The following is a 23692-nucleotide window of genomic DNA, read 5'->3' as shown; positions in this document are numbered from 1 at the left end:
CACTTTAAATCTATTCAAATTTGTTCAAAAATTAAAAAATTATCGTTAAGATAAGGGTACTTAATATTTACTGAAAACAGTATAAAACTGCACTGTATAAAAATTGTTTTTCTCAAGCCAAAGAAAGTATACTGATATTTATTTTAAATGGGAGTTTTTTACAAAATGAAGTTAAAAATAATAGAAAAAATGAAAAGCGAAGGAAAATGTTCGCATAAAAGCTCTGTAATTTTATCACAGATTTTTAAGTCTGCAATTATCATATATGAAGAAAGCAAAAAAACATATCAGGATAGCAACAAATTAGGATGCCAATTTCACGTAACATAAGTAACCCCTTCTAGAAGTCGGAAATGGAGTTTAGTAGCCTTTTTAATATACACAACTCCACAATTTTTTTTAAGTTTACAGATCATGGTTCAACTGAAGGAAATGCAAGATTGAAACAAAATTTTACACAATTTGTAAAATTAAGTTCAATCATTAATTAAAATGAAGATAACTATGTACAAAAAATTTTAGCAAATGCACATATGATACATTTAAACTTGTAGATGGATTAGATTGTGATAAATTCAGAATTATGGCTTACAGAATGAAAAGGCTTGTGGCTTATGGAAAGGCTTAATAGAATTGGGGATTTCAGGGCAAGTACAGAATGTAAAAATTCTTCCAAATATTTGAAATTCAAATTCTATCAAAAAAGCACAAAAGAATATATATTTTTATTCAACATTTAAAAGAAATGCCAATTTGTATAAACAATGTATTTCTACTTACCAAAAATTCTTTTTAATCTACTATCCAAGCGCTTTCAGAGTCATTTCTTCATCATCAGGGATTATTTAAAACTATAAATTTGTATCCATGCATATAGTGTGTCGTATGTATGATTATAATTAAAATTAAAATTGTTATTTTCATAACAGTCGGTCATCAACAATTAAAATAAGTTATACGTTAAGTAAAATAAAATGTCATGTCAGTAGGATGTTTACAACTGTTATGAGATATGAAATGAAGTATTACCAACCGATTAGTTATTGTATAATTTATTTTAATAAAATGCCATTATCAAATCTGACTTGTTCGTTCATTAATTTATTATTTACTCAAATATATATGTAATTTCTCCAATGTGCCAGTTTTATGATAATTGTCAGTGTGTTCTAATATTTTTAAAGATTTGTTTGTGTTATAATTACGTCCATTTTCTAGAATGTGTTTAGCAAAGTTAGATTATTCTTTATTATTTTTAGTTATGCTCTTTAATTCTGATTGAAAATAAGCAATTTGTCATTGCAATATATTTAAGATCGCAGTTTTCGCAACTAAGACTATATACTCCTTGTTTTTCTAAACTGTATTTGTTATCATATTTTATAGAAGGATCCTTGTTATTTATGCGTTTTATTATTTTGTTGTTGGTTGTATATGCTGTTTTTAATTTAAATATTTTATTAAATTTATTACAGTTTATGTTGCATTCAACCTTGGCATATTCATTTACTGTGTTATTATTTAATAGTTTTGTTTTGTCCTTTATATACATTTTATTTTTTATTTTGGTACATAATTTAAGTTAGTATCATATCCATTACTTAAGGTAATATGTTTAATGTTATTTATTTTGTTGTCTAATTTTATATAATTGTGTTTTAAGTAGTATATTGCTCTATAGATTAATGAGTTAAAATTTGATTCTGAGGATGAAAAGAGTTGTAGTGTATTATGGTATCCTGTTTGGTTGGCATTCTATATATATATATATAAAATAATAACTATACTCTATTCTTTGGTTAGACAAACATAAAAAGAACTAAATAAGTGAGAAAATTATCCAAATTAATAGAAAATTTTCTAATGCAATTCATTAAGTCAACAACCAAACAAAATAACACAAAAATGCAGAAAACCTCGACGTTTCGTCCAAGATGTAGAACTTTATGAAGACAAACCACAAATGACAAAAAAACAACCCAACAAACACTGATAAACCTAATAACCATAAACCATAACCATAACCTAATAAAAAATAAACATAAAAAATATAATAAACCATAACCTAATCAAAAATCAATAACCCCCACTAAAATGTACACCACAAAAAATGTACATTTTTGTTAGTGGGAGTTACATTCTAAATATATATATATAGATTTTATTAATAATAAAATTTTTGTTGAATTTTACGTCTAAATAGTCAATGCTATTATTATTTTCTCTGTTTAAAGTAAATTTAATACCATTATTTAAAGAATTCAATTTTTCAATTATTATGTTTTCTTCATTGATAATTAAAATATTGAGAAAATAATTTGTAAATGAATGCAATTCAAAAATAATCTTAGGAAATGTAAAAAATACAGTCAAAAATGATGAATTCAGTAAAGGTAAAATATGCAAACTCTTAGTATTTGATAACATATCTAAAACTAAATGGGGTATTAGTTAATAATGAAGCCAGCAGTTCTGATAAATAAAGATAAGAAGCAACACATTAGTGAAATAGAACATTAGAAGTTAAATGTTCCTAAAATTGAAATACCAAATGAATTTAATCCACATTATATTAATGTATGAGGGCGGTTCAGAAAGTAACTTACATTTGTGCCTAGCGTGGATATGGGTGGGGATAGAGCAGCCATCTTGGCGTCAAAGCATTTCTACATTCAGTACACATCATGCAGCTGTAGCATGTGGACTATGATTTTTCTACTTTGTTCGTTGTGAATTATTGAAATGTGTGCTTCAATAGAAAATCCTGCTAAGTGTGAGGTGAGTTCAGTGATTAGGTTTTTACTGGCAAAAAACCTCAAATCAATTGAAATTCATCGGCAACTTTGTGAGATGAATGGAGATGGAATAATAAGTGAAGGTGGAGTGAAGCAGTGGTACATTCAGTTTAAAAATGGCTGCACCAATGTTCATGATGAACACAGTAGCTGGCCTAGCCTTGTGATTGATGAACTGACTATGAAAATCAACGATAAAATTTGTGAAAATTGCCGCATTACGATTACAGAACTCTCACTTCATTTCCCCCAAATTTCACAAAGTTTAGTGCATTAAATTGTATCGGGGAAGCTTGGTTATCACAAGTTCTGTGCAAGATGGATGCCAAAAATCTAAGGCAGTGGATTTCTACAGAAAAGGAATTGAAAGGCTTGTGCATCGTTATGATAAGTGCCTCAATTTAAATGACGACTATGTAGAAAAATAGTTAAGACTGTCCCTTTCAAACGTATATAATAAAATTTCTTTTTTTATTTGAGTGGTTTTTTATTTCAAAACATAAGTTAAATTCTGAACAGCCCTCGTATTAGTATTAATTAGATCATCTAATTACTAAATAATATAGACAAACTAATATGTAGATTCGAATGAGAATTCCTTTATTTTCCACAGTGTACATTCAACAATTCTCTTATAATCATTAAATGAGGAAAAATAAAATATACAATAATTTAAAGAAAAATAATAATGATAAGAAAAATGGAGCTCAAGAGGAAGACAAAGTGGCTTAATCTACTAATAAACCTCTGCAGAAAAGAATCATGCAGCCTTTTAACTAATATTTAAAATGTGTTTTTTTTGTTGTTTTTTTTACAGTAAGTATATTCCAGAAAAAACTGAAAAAGTTAACATTATAGTTACACCAATACATTAGGAAGATGATAGAAAAGACAAAAATAATTATATGCCAATCTCTCTGATATTAGAATTTTCTAAACAGGTTGTAAAAACAAACAACAGTAAAGCACACTTTTACTTTTAATAACACAAGACATAATGTCTCAGCATCAATTTTCTACACACAAATCAATTGCAGCAACTTCAACAGCTTTTTTTGGCCAATGTTTAACAAAATCTTGATGATAAAAATGCTTGAAAAATATTTTTAGACCTTAGAGGGTACTCAATTCAATTTTTTACTCAATTCTCATCAATAACTTATTAAATAAGGGGGATATGTAGCTGTATCTTAAACCATTTGGTTTAAGAGTTACATTTTAATTTCCACAGCTGGCAGAACAAACAAAATACTCTTTCAGAGCTGGTTATTATTAAGTATGGTGAACCTCAGAGTTCAGAACCTAGCACTCTTTTATTTAAAATGACTTAATATAATATCGAATATGTTGAACAAATCTTTCGTTAAAGGTAAAATTTCTTTAATTTTACTTTGCTATACTACAATTTTAAAAATTCCAAAGAAATCAGAAATGAAGACGTGTACACATGTACACATGAAATAAACAAAAAAATACCTACTAATTCATTATTACACCACACACTATTACAAAAGGCCCTACTTATTGAAGAATGCACCTAACTTCTTGGTTACATTCAATAAAACATTAAATGCAATTAAAAACAGGTTAAAAAATGTTTAGTAAGACACTACTTTTAAACAAAAACAAATTGCCGAACTAAAATTTACATAATTTTATTACCAAAGATTTTAAATACTATTAAATTCAAAAAATTATTATATATCATAAATAATAATGTTAAAATATATTCACTGTAAGAAATGGTATATTTTGTTAAATAACACAACATACTTCATGGATAAAATGCATAATGAAATATTAATCTTAAAGTTGACTAGACTTTAATGAAACTTAAAAACTAATTCATTATGTAATGTAAATAGCACACATTGCCAAGTAACATAAACAGTACTTAATTAACTTAAAATAGCGTTGTATAATGTACAGGTAATACAAAAACTGCTACAATGTTTTCATAGGAATGAAGAAGAAAAATAATTCTTCTACCTGTGGGAAAATGTTAGTCAAGATGTAAAAGTTTTTATCAATGGGAAGTGCAAATGTAAAAATAGAGTGTTTCTTGGCTTCTTAAACAACAGAGCCAAATCTTAATAATATTATACAATTTTTTTTAACCTTTTAAACAGCAGATATGAAATTAAAATGGCCAAAATTGCGTGCATTTGGATCATATTATTTTCACTCCTGAGTATTGGATGTGATCTTTATTAACTCTCCAATCAAACAATTTAAATGTTTGACAATCTTTAAAAATGAGTGATTATTCTACTTGTAGTAGTTGCATGATTGATAGAATACTTCATTCTTTTAATTTACCTAATAATTAACAGTCTACAAAAATCTGGGGAAGTTCTCTCTGTTCCTCTACCAGGTGCATCCCCAGGTGGCAGATAGGGGAAGACTACAGATATGTAGGGCAGGTGAAAAATAAAATACCACCTGTAGATCAAACAGAAATCAAAACTTAAATGCATCTCTTCCTGTAGCAAGTGGCATGTTGACCAGCTGTTTGAAAATTCTAGAACTTATAATTCTAGTCTTAATGATGTTAACTTCTTGGATGGAAGTCATCATAAAATTAAGTTCAATAATAAGCAAAATATTATTATTTAAAAAAAGAAATCCACAATTGGTAAAAAATCCATCGTACCTCTAAATGTATGCAATCTCACCTTAATTTTGCAGGATAGAATTTGAAAAATAAGAAAGAATCAGAATGTTCTGGAAGCTTAACTTCAAAACTAAAACTCAAATTCAAGCACAATATTTGCTTGACACCCTAGATGTTAATTATCTTTAAAAAACAAAAATTAAAACTTCTAAGTAAATTTCAAATTAAAGTTTTGTGCTATATAAGAATTTGGTGATGAAAATAGTTTTGTTCATGAAAACTTCAAAATCCTAAAAGGAAATCCCAGAGAAATAATTAAGTCTACCATTAACCTTCTAATTTTTGGCACAACTTTCCTGGTAGAGAAATCTTATGAAAATAACATTATAGAATTTAAATTTCCCTTGAATAAAATCTCAATCCTTACAATTAAATTCAAAAATAAATACTACAATTTTATTAACTGCAACACACCAATAAACCATGATAACAATATAAACAAGGAAAGAGTAAACACCTTTTGGCATCAGTTAGAAGATAAGATCTCTAAATTAAACCCTAAATATATTAAAATCCTCCTGGGTGACTTTAATGCACAAATTGGAAAAGAAAAAGATGTTAAAATTAAGGGGAAATATCCAGTTTATAAAAAGACAGATTCAAATGGAAAAAGATTAATAAATTTGTGTAAAATTTTTAAATTAAAATTAATGTTCGCACGTTTATGCAAACAACCAAGAAAATTAAAAACAAGGAAACAATCCAACCATTTGTTAGGGGAATTTCAAACAGACTATGTGGCAATTTCAAAAATATCATTACATAAATTCTTAATGTACAAGTCAGAAAGTCAGATTTTGATTCAGATCATATGTGAAGCAAATTAAACTCAATCCTTACCAAAATCTCACCTCAAAAAAACAGAAGAATAATATAAGGAAGTAAAAACAGTACAACTGAAGATCAAAAGACATTCTAAATGAATTTCAAGACAAAATTGCTTCTATAAAAAACAACAATAGGAACATTTTAGAAAACAGAATTTTAAAAATCTGAAGACACATTTTCTTAAAGGAAAAGAAAGAGACATGTTTGATGGAATGAAACGTGTAAAGAAATTTTAAAAGACAGAGAAAAAATATGCTTTAAGAAAACATCTTAAAGCGTAACAAAATTAACATGGAAAGGTGTCACAAAATTAAAACACTAATGTCTAAAATAATTTTAAACAGGTGAAGAGAAAATATGGTAATTAACAATTAAAATAATTAAAGGAAAAGTTTCAAAAGAACAACTCTTTGAGATTTCTACCAGACCTTTAAATCTAAAATAAATGGATATCAATCATTTTGTATCAATTTTAAGAATGAAAAAGAAGAACTAACAATGAACTCAGATGAAAATCTTACAGCTTTAGCAAATTGCTTTGAAAACCCATTCAACAATTCGGAAAATTTTATGATTCAATTCATAGAGAATCACTTTTCCAAGTTCTCCAAGAATTTAAAGCCAATTAAAAAACTGTAAATAATAGGTAGTCTAAAAGGCTGTGAGCCTTTTGCGCACAAGATAGCATTAGCGTCGTAAATCTCAAGGTATATGAGTCGCAGTGGCTCAGCCAAACATCATTTAACAGCTGGCAGTTGAAGCTAGTAGATGTGCAAGAAGTGTTGGAAGTCTTATACTCAAACATAAGGTATTGCACCGTGAAGATGAGTGAACTTTTCACAAAACCGTGTACATTTTATAATTTTATTTTGATGAAGGTTCAAATGTTGTGCGCAGGCCTGTGAAGAAATTTGTGCTGTTTATAGGCAAGATATGTTGTCAAAAATAACAGCCAAATGATGGTTCAGTCGCTTTCGCTCTGGAAATTTTGATGTCCAAGATGCTCCTTGCAGTGGGCAACCAAACATAGAAAAAGAGAAGGATACTCTGGCAGAGTCGAGGAAAACTGACATGTTAGCAGTCATGATATTGCCAATGAGCTAAACATCCATCACCACATGTTGTTAAACCATTTGGAGAAAGTTGGCTACAAAAAAGAAGCTCGACATTTGGGTGCCACATGATCTGACACAGAAAAATCTACTCTATAGAATTTCTATCTGTGAATCTCTACTGAAACATAATAAAATGAACCATTTCTTAAGTGGTTGATCACAAGTGATGAAAAGTGGATAACTTACGACAAAAATGTGCGAAAAAAACTTGTGGTCAAAGTGAGGAGAAGCTCCATATCTGTGGCAAAGCCACTGATGCCCAAGAAGGTTATGCTGTCCATTTGGTGAGACTGGAAGGGCATTGTGCATCACAAACTGCTGCTATCAGGCAGTACAATAGACTCAGACCTCTACTGCCAACAATTAGTGCGATTGCACCTAGCAATTCAAAAGAAACGGCCTGAATTGGTCAACAGAATGGGTTTCATATACCATGCTGACAATATCAAACCGCATATACCTTTAACGACTCATCAGGAATTGAGAGAACTTGATTGGAAGGTTTTAATGCATTCACCATATAGCCTGGACCTTTTACCATCTTTATTCTTTTCCTGTTTAGCCTCTGGGAATTACTGTTCAGATATTACTTCAGAGGATGAATGAGGATGATATGTATGAATGTAAATCAAGTGAAGTCTTGTACAGCCGCAATTCGACCATTTCTGGAATGTGTGGTTAATTAAAACCCAACCACCAAAGAACACTGGTATCCACAATCTAATACTCAAATCCGTATAAAAGAAACTGCCTTTACTAGGATCTGAACGCTGGAACTCTCGACTTCCAAATCACCTGATTTGGGAAGACGCATTCACCACTAGACCAACCCAGTGGGTTATAGAGCCTGGACCTGGCACTGTCAGAATGTCATTTGTTTCATCTCTGCAGAATTCTCTGAATGGTGTTATGTTAGTTTCAAAAGAGGTCTGTGAAAACCACGTGTCACAATTTTTCAGCTAGAAACCACAGAAGTTCTATAGCGACAGGATTATGATGTTGCCAGAAAAATGGTAAAAGATCATAAAAAAAAGATGAAGATGCGTATGTGGTCTTTTAATGTTATTTTACAATAACAATAAATGTATTGTCAATTTTGCCCTTCAAAGGCTCAATACTTTTTAGACAATTTTTTTTTATGTATCTGAATGCTTAAATTTCTTAACAAAAAAAAAAAGAATTTGAAAAGTGGAAAGAAAGATACTAAGAAAAATTCACGGTCCAATTCTAGAGGAAGAAATCTATAAACTCAGAAAGGAAGATCTTTACAAAAACTGGAAAAGAATTGACCATTTTTTAAAGAAAAGTATATTAAAATTGTATGGTCACCTGTTCAGAATGGAAAATAGTAGATTAACAAAACAGATATTTAACATTTTGAAAACAAGAAAACTTAAATGAAATGGTTTCAAGAACTTATTGAAAGAATACTTACTGGACAGATCTCTTTTCAGAATATTAATTTCAGAAGTTAAGTTTCCAGAAAAAAAGAACATCTTAAAAAGATTAGCATGCATGGTAGAAAAAAGGAAGAATCGCATAGAAAGAGTGTTTAAATATTGGAAGAGGATCCAAATGAAAAAAAAAAATAGCCTAGAAAAAAATGTTCTCTTTTGTGAAATTCTGTGTAAGATTCTTTGTCAATAATATAAAGTCCTACAAATATGTTTTTTATTAGGCATTACAATGCCCATAAAACAAAGGGAAAATACTTACTTAGTTGCTTCAATTACTCATTTAATTTACAATTTCATTTCATTACAAAAGCAAATCATAATTATTAATTTTTTTTAAAGTGATATAATTTAATTTAAGTATATATTTAGTCAGTCATTAGTGCTGCTGTCAATTGCTAACTGTCAAATTAAATGATTGATACCCAAGCATTACTTTTATTTGTAAATTACTCTAACATCTCATTCTTCACTTTCCAAGAAACAAAAATTCAACTCCTTTGGTCATCAAGAAATGTTGAAAAATAGATATTTTGGTTTTTAACCATAAAGTTAAAAAAGCACTTTAAGAAACATTGTTGTTAAAGGCATGAGATTTTTATAATGTCATTAAGGTCTTTTGATAGGGCAGGCAAAACATTGCATTACAGCAGGAAACTGTTAAAAACAATAATATTAAAAATAAGTTTGCTACGTTATATATAAATATAAACAACAGTAAATAATAAAACACACACACACACACACACACACACACACACACACATATATATATATATATTTATATATGTACAATAAGTAATATTTTGATTTTATTTGTATAACAATAATTTAAAATGGTCAATAAATTATCGCTATCAATTAAATGCCCAGTATTTTAAGTAAACAGAAAGTACAAATTCACCATATTTTATTTAGTTGCCCAGTATAGAAAAAAATAATCGGTATAAAAACTAAATGCTTTGTAAACTTGAAAAATGCTCAGTAAAATACTACATGCACAGTAAGACGATACTAAACACTCAGTAAAAATGTTAAACATTTAGTAAAAAAGAATTAATATGTTCAGGGAAAAAATTCAACTAGTTGAGTATTTTATACTTATTTATTTTATTTATCATTATAAAGTGGCTGCTTTACTAAACAAACTTACAAAAATAATAAAAATAAAGTTGAGAATTTTAATCTTAATATAATTCAGTACAATTTAAAACATCACCTTAGGACAGATTACGTTAAGTTAGGTTGCATCGCATTGTTGTCCTTGTTATTTTACCCAATTTCACTGATTTCACTGATTCACATTTCACTGATTTCAATTTCAATGAAAGCTCCAAATACTTTCTTTCTTCAGAACTTCTGGCACTGAAGCCTGGTCCAGAATACTTTTTTCATAATTTGTCTGTTTTCTGCTGCCTTTTATTTCTAATAACTTCCCAGTAGTCACTTTCTTTTCCATGCACTCTCATAATCAAGTATTTCATTTGTTATGACTTTAAATTTTTAATCACTATTACTATATAAACAAATTTCTTGAGGTTATGAGGCATGTGGGAGAGAAAACAGCTGTAGGTGCATATCAATCCTGGTCTCAATAGAGTTTTGCAACCAGTTGGAGCAAGAATACCTTTTTTTATAAATGAATTTTGTTCAATAAATGTCTATTTTATATTAAAAAATGAAGCTTTTTACTAAGCCCATTAAATTTAATACTATGCACAGTTAACAGTTTGAATATTTTATATAATTCTACTGTGCACATTTTTTTAAAATACTGAGTATTTAATGTATCTACTGAGCAATAAGGTATTAAAATACTGAACATTTAAATGCTATCCATAAATAATTATCAAGCACAAGTATATTGTACAATGTCTTCACAACTTAATAAAGTATTTATTTACACATTTTATCACTGAAAACACAATATAACTGTGTAAATGAATCGTACAATAATCTGGAAACACATCACTCCCAGCTTTATTTAGTTGGGACCTTTAGTAGTCGAGTCTCAGATTCATGAATGTGTAGACTATGAACACAATCAGTGCTCAGTTACATATTAGGTTCACCTGGTCAGAATTTGTAAATCAGAATCTAACAGAAAATTATGGCTGGACACAGAACAAAGGAGAAAATGTAATTTAATTTATCAGCATAATTAATGACAAGTAATACTAATAATTAAATATTAGCAATTATATGAATGACGGAAATCTACTTTTTAACTTATTTATCTTATTTCATGAAGATTACCACACATGGAAATTCAAAATCAAAGTGGATGCAAAAATTAAATTTATCAGCTACACAACCATCACTGAATTTAAAATTGGTCTAGGTATATATAAAAATTTGATATATATATATATATATATATATATAAATTCCTTTTTTTGGTTTATTTTTACTTAAAAACTTATGATTGTAATTAAAAACTTAATTTTGATGATAAATTTGCAACTGAATATGAACATTGATTGAATATTCATAAATTATTTATTATAACATTCTTTGCATGAACAAATTATTCAAAGTATAAATTTATAATGTAAAATTTTCATTCATTCTTTTATTAAATTATGGAGCACTGTTCCAATCTAGAATTTTTGGGTCCAATTTATTTCTGTAACGCCCCTTACGCCTCCTAGTACAACAAAATTAAACAAATATCTCATAAAACTGTTTACTTTTTTTTTTTTTTTTAAGTATTATTAATTTGCAATCTTACAACTAAGTATGCTTATAGTTGTTTATTATATCATTGATTTAGTTTTTATAGATAAAATAATTTGGCTTTATTAGTATGAATATGTAAACATGTATGTAGCCTTACAAATATACATATTCTGTTACTTAGTCAATTTTATGAAATAACATAATTTAAGCACATTAATGATTTTTTTATCTTAAAAAAAACTACTCTCAAATATCACAAATTTCTATGTTTTGAAAACATTTTTATACAAAAGAAAATCTAATTCGCAAAAAAGTTATAATTTACCCTACAGGAAAATTATTTTACTTCAAAAATGTTTGTACGAACTAAATGTCACTGAACGAATAAAGTAATGAAAAAGAAAATTTTGATAAAATAATAAAATGTATACCTTGAGATCTTTATTTTGCCACAGTGAATAAATTATTTGAAGATGTCTTTCTCTATTTTTTAGAACTGTCAACATTGATTCATGACCACGCATAATAGAAGAAAGCACTTCTGATTCTGACATTTCTGGAAAATTCTGCTGGTAACACAATGACCTTTCATAATTTTTCTGGAAAAAAAATCAAATAGCTAAAGTAATTTAAACAAACAGAACCTTTACTAAAAAAAAAAAAAAAAAAAAAAAAAAAAAAAAAAAAAAACATAATACAAAGGATTTAAAGACCATTCTTGTTGATATTTTAATAAAGTGTACTTACAAAATAGTTGATAATTATTTAAAACAAAAAAAATTCAACTGATAACACAATAAAAGCTTAAACAAATTTAACCAACTATTATTAATATTTACAGCTAGCAATAAAATCAAAGAGGAGTAATGATCTTTTTAACATTTTTTTAATAAAATCCAGTGTTATAATAAAATGTAATAAAATCACATCAACATAATAGATTCTTGGTAAAATATACCTTTATCTAAGAATGGTACTTTTTAACGTAAAATATTTTATGTTCTGGTAAAATTAAATTGAATTATTTTTAAATATTTTAATGTTATAATCTTAGAATGTAAACCAAACAGAGTTCAGCATCTGCTCTCTATTTGGTCTCAAGCTGATAATTCTGAGACAATATTAATTTTAACCCATGTGCATCATTAATTCAATAATTTAAATCAAGTCTTCAAATAGTTTTTGAACCTGGATAATATACCATCACATAAGCTGTGATGGAGCTATTCAACCTAAAATTAAACAGCTGTTACACATCCTTATCTTCTATTTAGTAGACAAACAATTAAAAATAAAAGAAAAATGAGTGGATTATTTGTCTATAAAAATTATTCCCTATAAAAGTGTCATAATCAGTAATATTAATTTATAACTGGCAATTCCTTATGAACAATGCACACTGCCAGCTAAAAATTCATACGCATTTCAGACGTTTTTCTCATTATCAAATTGCTTATGAAGCATGTTTAATATCCATACATCAGAAAAATCCAAAACCACTTCAATATTTTACTTATACCATAAATTACATTAATTTAAATACATAATAAAATATAAAAAAAACTTAGAAAAAGATAATAAACCAGACACCATAAAGCTAACAATTTTTTTAAATACACCATTTTCATTTTCCTAAAAATTAAACAATTCATCTGTTTGTGTCATATTGATAAAATTTTAGTAATTGATTACAAAAAATTAATTTTTATTTCCTTCTAAAATATATATATATAAAGCCATAAATTACAATTTCATATGTTTACAAGTCACTTAACAATTTGCAATTGGCAGAGCAGCAACAATGTGGGTGAACAACACAGCATATATGGTATAATACCACCAATATGGTGGCATATAAAGTGTAGGTGTATTGTTACATGCTTATTAACTTTATTTAAATTTTATGTTATAGTTTTGTTATTGCACATGAAGTAAAGTAAGCACGATGTTTTTTACTTCTTTGATGTTTTTACCTAATGTTGGCTTAGTGCTGTTGCTTCATATTTATTATTAACATAAACTTGTCAGTCAAATAAATTTTTGTAATCTTCAGCAGAGGAATGCTCTATTATTTACTAATTATAATAATACTTATTAACATTAAACAGTAAGATGTGAATGCACAATGTTGATCTTTTCATGGCTACAATGAAAACTTATTTTTTGCTATATATAATTTCATGATTGTCAAACTAATAACCAAACCTGCAATTATTATTAGTATAGGTACATAAAAACCAATAAAAGTATAGAATATTGCATAATGATGAATAAGCCCTTACATTGTAACAAAGTCATGAATGTACTAAAACTGATGTAAAAATCATATAATTAAGTCTCTCTTATAAATCCTTGTCTGTGCAACCTCATAATATTTTCAAGATTTTTACCAAATGAATCTTTTATGCATGTTTGACATAAATATAGTAAGTAACTTGCATTCTTTATCAAAATATTAGGACTTTCCATTTTCAGTTTGATAAAATAGGACATGATTCAGAATAACATGTAGTTTTGTCAGTTCAACAACTGACGCAATGAGTTTTTCTAGTTATAATAAAGGTTCAACAGATAAAAATATAATATTTATAAATCAGTGTACAGTTTACTGAAATAAACTCTTTCTTTTTATATTATTTTTATAATATAATACGAGTAAAATGGATTCAATCAAAACCATGTTTAATAACTTGATTACAGCAAACATAATCAACACATGGTACATCTGGCTGAATAATCGCAACCTGAAAGCATATTTTATTAAGGACCTTAATTTTCTATTCCTTAGTCTAAACATCTTAAGAGATGCCTTTAGAAACAATGATTCTTACAATCTGCTGTATAATCTAGATTACTTTATCACTAACATATTAACAGTTTCATTGCTTAAAATACTAATTTTTAGCATATATTTCATTACTCATAAAAAAAAACAAAATGAATAGAATATTGTATAAAAAAACCTTAACACAATGCTGATTTTTAATTAATTTTTATAAAATACTTACAGGAAGAAAGTCTTCCAAATCAAGACCAGTTGGTTTATCAGCAGTCATCGGAATGATATCATCATCCTTATCTTCTTTACAAAGGCGTGGAGGTGGCAATGATTCATTTGCTACTGATTTCGGCCTATCTACTTCCACAGAAATCTTTAAACCACTATTATTTGATTTAGGTAAAGGAGGCGCTAAAAAAAAAATTCAGTTGTTTATAAATAATAAACCTTCATTAACTGAGCTTTTTTTTAATTTGAGAGTCAAATTAATAAAATAATATCTTAAAAAACTGTTTAAAATGTTCTTCAAAGAAATAACATTAAGTTCCAAAATCAAGAAATTAAATGAAATGTAAATGTAAATGGTAATTTATCGTTACTAAAATTTAATTCTTGAAATAATTTCAATTTATACAATAACATGCAATATAATTTAATAAAATCAATATATGCAAATCAATACATTAATGTATTTTAATCTTGGAAATTCCCTATAAATTCAAATTTAACACTGCCAAGTTAATCAAAAAAATTTCCTGAATCAAACACCCCTTTTTTAATCAACTCACAAGTATAATAAAGACCATGATTATGATTAATCATTAATGGAAAGAAAAACAGTCACCAATCCAAAGTTAATCAATCCATAGTTAAGAGTTAAACTGCTATGTATCCCAAACTAAAGAGAAACATTATGAAACAATCTTCAAGAAAATTAATTAGTTTAACAAAAATAAATACAGGAAACTGGACAACATATTTGTAACCACAAATAAAATAAAATATATTGGGTTAAACCCTTCAAAATATTTTTATCACTTTGTGCCAGTTGACATAATGTGTTAAACAATCCTACTGCATCAAGTTTTGCCAAAAAACTAAACAATACCCAAACTGAAATAACGTGGAAGATTCAGAAAGCATTTGACAGCAATGATGCACTGATTAAACAAATAAAAAAATAGTATGATCACTTAACAATGGTTGAAATGGTACAAAGTGAATAACATTCTTATAGACTTAAGTTAAAATCTTGACTTTTAAAAGAACTCGGAAATTCATTTTGAAGGATTATGGGTTTATCAAAGAAATGGCTGATAACAATGTTGTCAATGTTAGTGAAGATTCAACAAATACAATTTTAATGGTTGATTTAGGAATTTACAGAATGGTTACAAAATTTGTTGTCAAATTTTTCATAAGTTACTCGTTCTCTTCAAGTTGGTGTTTACCTATGCAAAACACCAAACCTGCTCAAATCTCGTAAGTGAAAATTCCAACATAAAAACATCCAGATTCACAAGTATTAATTTAATGTAGAATGAATTCATTATATTGAATGAATATTAAACAAAGGAAATCATTCTTAAGATTAATATTAATTTTTAAAGATATAGAGAAGTTCCTGTGTACTTATTGAAAAGTATCACATTTATCGAAAATGTTAGCAATCATTCTTTAAGGAATAAAACAGATTTGAGGATTGAAAGAATGAAAAAAATAGCAACATGGATTATTATGTTACAATAGATTTACATTATTTAATGGTATGCCAAGAGAAGTAAAGAATAAAGTTAGTACAGTACAATTTAGAAGAGCATGTAGCAATTATGTGAGAATGAATTGAATAATCATCTAATATGCAAACTGGAAATTGAAATTTTTATTAATGAAATTAATAGAATTTATCATATGGTGGTGATTTTATGGTGAAAAATTATTTGTGTTAGGGTTTAGCATTTAATATTGTTACATATAAACATTTTATGTAAAATAACCAAAAGGGTTTAATAAAGCTCTCAATGAATCAATCAATCCATTCTAATAAGTTCAGCTAACTTGAGTTCTGTTGTATGTGCCTGTGATTTCCCAAACCGAAAATGCAATTACAAGTCACAATTTGGGAACAGATATAGACAAAACAATGATACAGCTGAATTCCATATGAAAAAAAGACTTGCAGAAATGTTAAGAAAATTTGGAAAAGTTCTGATCTAAATTTGTTGCGACAAGAATGACTTAGAAGGAGCTACAATTGAATAAGCAAGTACTTTTTTGATATAATATACTCAGTTATATCAGCAGCTACTATGAAAGATTCAACCTACTCTAGTAATTATCAAAGTATCATTAATTAAACAATGCAAGGGAAGCTTTGTAACCATTAGCGACTTCCACAAAAAAATACATTAAATTAAATGATAAGTAGATCATAAAAAGTTCATATACATAAGGTAATAAAGTCCTTTAAAAAGGTTTCATTTTTACAATTCATAAGCTTTCTTCTTATGTAGATCCTATTTATTAATAAAAGATACCAATATTGGATATTAGCAGAATTTTTTATAACTAAAATAACTATATTAATGTAATATTTCTATTTGTATTTCAAATTACAAAATTCAATTAAATTAATGGAAATTTTTAAATGCACATATATTACAATCACTTCACTATATAAAGAAAATTTATAATGCATAAAAAATTACAATAAGAATAATTTTGATGTAAAGTCAAAAACAAAATAAATTTCTTTGGTAAAGGAAATTTACTAGTCTGTAATACCACTTACTAGTTTATTATTTTGAAATTCTATTTTGGAAGCATAAATAAGGACAAGCATAAATTGTTTTAATAATCTTTGGGCCAAACAATATGAAATCAGACAAACTAAACAACCTACATTATGTTTTTAGATTCTGACAGCTCCAAACTTTAAATCTGAATTTAATTTTTGATTAAATTCAGATTTAATAAAAAAATAAAAATATTGCCATTCTGAAGGAAAAAAAATTTATTGGACCATTGGTTTGGTTAAACATTCTGTGGGGGCATACAGAAAGAATGTTAATGTCATTATATAGGTCTCAATTATATAATCTTAAAAAGTTAAAAATTACACAATATCATAAAACAAAAGCAAGTACAAAATAAATTATACATTACATATGGAATAGAAATAAAAAAATAGCAAAATAAGTTTTAATAAAATACTGACTATTATTTGTATGAGATGGCATCTGAGATTTCATATTAAATGGTTGGAAGCTACTTCGGCCAATAATGGTACTGTTTTTATGCTGACTTATTGGCACACGACTAAGCATTGGTTCACTAGGGCTATGATGAATATTACTTAACCTGCAACAACAAAACACAATAATAAAACATACTACAAAAACTATTCATTAAGAACCCCCAATTAATATGATAGTTTTTCATATACTTAAAAGTTTCAAAATGTTTTTTAATAGTGAAAGGAATGTTAGAACAATTTTTACCACTGAAGAAATTAATTTAAAGATTGACATAAAAACAGCTTAATTTACATCATACATACTCAAGTCAAGAGGGCACAAAAAATTAATAATTAGGCCATGTACTTCCATTTAAGTAAGTGAGGAAAATTTAAGTGTCTCACGGAAAAAGGAGTAGCAATTCTGTTGGTAGTTCTCTGTTACAAAAATAAACAAGTTAGACGAGTTCTTCTGTGGATGTCAGATGAAGCCCATACACATTTCAACCACAATGAATTCTTCAATAAACAGAATTTTCATTAGTGGACAAAATCCTTCTCATATACACAGCAACACAAGTTTGTGTGTGTGTGTGTGTGTTTGTACTAACGTATGGCAAAGTAAGCCCATGTTTTTTTTAAAAAAAAGAGGATAGCCTTACAACTACTTCTGTCATGTCAGCTCAGTACATCACTTTACTGAAAAACATTTCATACAAAAGTAACAAAGAATCCCAAACTATTGAAAAATTAGCTAGAGTCCCCAAATGAACATAAGAAAAAGAGGTAGATGACAAAAAAATGAGCTTGTCTAGAGAAACCATAACAAGAGAAAGCCACTCTACCAACAAGAGAACCTAGATCTCCTGATATCAGGTTCACATTCAACCACTCTCCTCATCAGGGAATTGGCCATTTTTACCCAGGACTAGTAGCACCACATTACTTATCTAATACTCTGTATGGGTCTGCCTAATGCATGATGCAAGGCAAAAACCAATTTCCTCCAAAAAATACAGTCACTTAAGAAAAGGTACAGGATACCTGAAGAAACAACCTTATTCATTTCCAGAATTGTAAGCCAAGAGAAAATAACCGAACAAACTATAATCATTCAGCAAGACCATAAATGCATCAGATCACCCAACACAGCAGGAACTTACACCCACAGATAGGGTTAATATATTTCCATATATTCAAAAACAAAGATTAATTTTTCCCTATAAGAATTAACTGATTTTCTAAAACACTTTTACCTGAACACATTCACTGCTGAATTTTTTCCCTACTCTCCTGCTGTGCTGATTTTTTTTTTTAATAAATTGTTTTAGAATATAAGCTAGTTTTTTTTTAAGTCTACAATTTTTGTAACCTTGAAAATATGGAAATGACTGTCCATCATCAAGAAGCAACATATAAATGCCGCCTACAGCTTTGCAACCCACCAGTTACACTGCTTCTTGGCATATTTTTTTTTTTGCTTCTTGGCATATATATTGTTCTTGGATATTATTCAATGGTTTTTAAAATGTGTTATTTAACATTTGTCAAAACAGTGTTAGTCAATCTTTTTAGGTTATAATTTGCTGAAATTATAATTATAATTTCCCAAACAAAAAAGTTTCTACATATTATTAAAAATGTATTTTTTAATCAAATTTAATTAATTTTTTAATTTAAAAAATTATCAAATGTAAATGAAAAGCAAAACCAATTAGAATACTATCATGCACAATTCAAAAAATGAAAATTTAAATAAAATAAACATAAAAAAATTAAGGCATATTGTTTGCAGTTTTCTACAAGATAAAATGAAATATTAGAATAATGAATTAGGACCTAAAAAAAAATCGTGTTAAAAACCAATTTTCATAAAACGATAAGAAAACTATGATTGCATAATTTTATAAATAAATTTAGTTTTTTTTTTATACTTTGCTATGACACAATTCTAATACTAATAAAAAGTAATTTTTAGTTTCATTTATTTTCAAAGAATTTTTGAAAAAGAAAAAATATTTTCTAAATATTTTTTTGTTAATAATAAGTTAATTTTAAACATTTTAAAAATAAATTAATAAATATATAATGAATAGGATTTTAAAAAATATACTAATCTGATTTTATATAAAACAATCTCCAAGAAATTGCAATAAAAACAATATATGTTGAAAAAGCTGTACAAGTAACAACAAAGTACACAAAAAACCGAAGAATCCTTTCTCCGTGCTAATACACAATAACAAAACCCATATCAGTTGTTAAAAAAAATTGAAGAGGATAGAAGAATGCCTTACCCTTGATATATAGGTGGTGTCACGAGCATGGAGAATTACTCTCTATGACGCCACCATGCAGTGAATGTGTTAATATGAAATTAAATATTAACGATACTTACTTTACAGGGAAATCAGACTCAGGTGATGATGGAGGATCATCTTTTAATTCTTTGTTGGTATTGGTATTAAGACGTCTTTGTGGTCGAGAAGGTGGCATTAGAGTTGATGGAGATGGACCCCGCATTTGGGGAGAAGAAGATAACTGAATATCACCATTTTCAGTACTCGACATACTTGACATGCTCTGCAACTGCCTTTCTGGAGAAATGCTTTTTGGTTCCAAAACTGGATTAACAACTTTTGGAATGTCTTAAAAACAACATTTAAAAATCACATTAATCTACCTGTACTAAGAATTTTATTTTTGGTTTAGAATTTATACCTCTACTAAAAGAACAAAACATTAAAATAAAATAACAATTACTTACTATTTATTGTGAATACCTATAATTTTTCAGTTAAAGGAAATTGATGAACTATGAGATAAACTATAATTGTTAAAGATAGCTAACAAAATAATATAGAATTTTTCAGACACAAATGATTACAACCTTATTCAAAAATGAATACAGTATAAAGAGAAGGACCTCCTCTATGAATCATGAGACCTTGCTGTTGGTGAGGGGGCTTGAGTGCTCAGTGATACAGAGTAGCTGGACCGAAGGTGCAACCATATCGAAGAGGTATCTGTTGAGAGCCAGACTAAGGAATGATCCCTGAAAGAGGGCAGCAGCTCTTTCAGTAGTTGTTAGGGGCGTGAGTCAGGACAACTTAAAAGGCCATATCAACATCACTCAGTCCTCTGAGTATTGCGCAGCTAAAAGCAATGGAAAACTACAGCTGCTTTTTTTCCAAGAAAATGTGGCTCTCTGCATTTTCATATAGCAATGATGGAGGCGCCTTCCTTGGTAAAATATTCCGGAGGTAAACTAGTCCCCCGTTCGGATCTCCAGGTGAGGACTACTAAGGAGGGGGTCACCAGAAAATTAAAAAATAACATTCTACTAGTCAGAGCGTGGAATGTTAGAAGTTTAAAAAGGTTGGTAGGCTGGAAAATTTAAAAAGAGAAATGGATAGGATAAATGTGGATGTAGTAGGAATTAGTGAGGTTCGGTGGGAAGAGGAAGGGGACTTTTGGTCAGGTGATTTTAGAATAAACTCAGCTTCAAATAATGGGCAGGCAGGAGTAGGTTTCATAATGAACAAGAAGATAGGGAAGAGAGTAGAATATTTCAAAACGCATAGCGATAGAATCATTGTAATAAGGATAAAATCAACACCTAAACCGACAAACGATTGTTAACGTCTATATGCCTACAAGCGCTCATGATGATGATGAGGTAGAGTGTGTATACGAAGAGATTGATGAAGCAATTAAACAGGTAAAAGGAGATGAAAATTTAATAATAGTTGGAGATTGGAATGCAAGCATTGGAAAAGGCAAGGAAGGAAATATAGTAGGTGAATATGGGCTGGGCAAAAGGAATGAAAAAGGGGACAGACCTATAGAGTTTTGCACAAAGTATAATTTAGTAATTGCCAACACCCAATTTAAAAATCATAATAGAAGAATATTATGGAAATATTATGGAATATTATTACTTGGAAAAAGCCAGGCGATACTGCAAGGTATCAGATAGATTATATCATGGTTAAGCAAAGATTTAGGAATCAACTCGTTGACTGCAAAACTTACCCTGGAGCAGACATTGATAGCGACCATAATTTGGTAATAATGAAATGTAGATTGGGGTTTAAAAACCTGAATAAAGGTGTCAGATGAATCGGTGGAATTTAGAGAAGCTTGAGGAAGAGGAGGTAAAGAAGATTTTTGAGGAGGACATCGCAAGAGGTCTGTGTAAAAAAGATAAGGTAGAAAATGTAGAAGAAGAATGGGAGAATGTTAAAAAGGAAATTATTACATCAGCAGAAGCGAACTTAGGCGGAACAAAGAGAACTGGTAGAAAACCTTGGGTTTCAGACAATATATTGCAGCTGAAGGATGAACGTAGAAAATATAAGAACGCTAGTGATGAAGAAAGTAAAAGGAACTATCGACAATTAAGAAATGCTATAAACAGGAAGTGCAAACTATCGAAAGAAGAGTAGATTAAAGAAAAGTGTTCAGAAGTGGAAAGAGAAATGAACATTGGTAAAATAGACGGAGCATACAGGAAAGTTAAGCAAACTTTTGGGGTACATAAATTAAAATCTAATAATGTGTTAAACAAAGATGGTACACAAATATATAATACGAAAGGTAAAGTCGGTGGTAAAAGAAAGGTAAAGGTAAATAGATGGGTGGAATATATTGAAGAGTTATACGGAGGAAATGAATTAGAAAATGGTGTTACAGAGGAAGAAGAGGAGGTTGAGGAGGATAAACTGGGAGAAACAATACTAAGATCTGAATTTAAGAGAGCATTAAAAGATTTAAATGGCAGAAAGGCTCCTGGAATAGACGGAATACCAGTAGAATTACTGCGCAGTGCAGGTGAGGAAGCGATTGATAGATTATACAAGCTGGTGTGTAATATTTATGAAAAAGGGGAAGTTCCGTCAGACTTAAAAAAAAGTGTTATAGTCATGATACCAAAGAAAGCAGGGGCAGATAAATGTGAAGAATACAGAACAATTAGTTTAACTAGTCATGCATCAAAAATCTTAACTAGAATTCTATACAGAAGAATTGAGAGGAGAGTGGAAGAAGTGTTAGGAGAAGACCAATTTGGTTTCAGGAAAAGTATAGGGACAAGGGAAGCATTTTTAGGCCTAAGATTAATAGTAGAAGGAAGATTAAAGAAAAACAAACCAACATACTTGGCGTTTATGGACCTAGAAAAGGCATTCGAAAACGTAGACCAGAATAAAATGTTCAGCATTTTAAAAAAATTAGGGTTCAAATACAGAGAAAGAAGAACAATTGCTAACATGTACAGGAACCAAACAGCAACAGTAATAATTGAAGAACATAAGAAAGAAGCCGTAATAAGAAAGGGAGTCCGACAAGGATGTTCCCTATCCCCATTACTTTTTAATCTTTACATGGAACTAACAGTTAATGATGTTAAAGAACAATTTAGATTCGGAGTAACAGTTACAAGGTGAAAAGATAAAGATGCTACAATTTGCTGATGATATAGTAATTCTAGCCGAGAGTAAAAAGGATTTAGAAAAAACAATGAATGGCATAGATGAAGTCCTACGCAAGAACTATAGCATGAAAATAAACAAGAACAAAACAAAAGTAATGAAATGTAGTAGAAATAACAAAGATGGACCAATGAATGTGAAAATAGGAGAAGAAAAGGTTATGGAGGTAGAAGAATTTTGTTATTTGGGAAGTAGAATTACTAAAGATGGACGAAGCAGGAGCGATATAAAATACCGAATAGCACAAGCGAAACGAGCCTTCAGTCAGAAATATAATTTGTTTACATCAAAAATTAATTTGAATGTCAGGAAAAAATTTTTGGAAGTATATGTTTGGAGTGTCGCTTTATATGGAAGTGAAGTTTGGACAATCGGAGTATCTGAGAAGAAAAGATTAGAAGCTTTTGAAATGTGGTGCTATAGGAGAATGTTAAAAATCAGATGGTTGGATAAAGTGACACATGAAGAGGTATTGCGGCAAATAGATGAAGAAAGAAGCATTTGGAAAAATAAAGTTAAATGAAGAGACAGACTTACAGGCCACATACTAAGGCATCCTGGAATAGTCGCTTTAATATTGGAAGGACAGAAAGAAGGGAAAAATTGTGTAGGCAGGCCACGTTTGGAATATGTAAAACAAA

General features: G+C 28.7%; 1 protein-coding gene across 3 annotated transcripts in view; it reads right to left on the bottom strand.

The window, feature by feature from the left end:
• kat80 (katanin p80) overlaps positions 1-23692 on the bottom strand; it is a 130065-nt gene that overhangs the window by 37042 nt on the left and 69331 nt on the right. For 2 of the 3 annotated variants that reach the window (XM_075358011.1, XM_075358012.1), the window contains 4 exons: positions 19958-20207; positions 17542-17684; positions 14554-14735; positions 11977-12144 (listed from right to left, as the gene is read on the bottom strand). In XM_075358011.1, the coding sequence (XP_075214126.1) occupies positions 11977-12144; positions 14554-14735; positions 17542-17684; positions 19958-20207 (743 nt within the window). Of the gene's footprint in view, positions 1-11406; positions 11514-11976; positions 12145-14553; positions 14736-17541; positions 17685-19957; positions 20208-23692 lie in introns of those variants that run through there. The other variant, XM_075358013.1, reaches the window with a different exon arrangement.

The sequence above is a fragment of the Lycorma delicatula genome, chromosome 2, assembly GCF_047948215.1.
Source record: "Lycorma delicatula isolate Av1 chromosome 2, ASM4794821v1, whole genome shotgun sequence".
Lineage (NCBI taxonomy): Eukaryota > Metazoa > Arthropoda > Insecta > Hemiptera > Fulgoridae > Lycorma > Lycorma delicatula.
The sequence above is the reverse complement of the archived record's forward strand: the minus strand, read 5'-3'. Positions and strand labels throughout refer to the sequence as shown.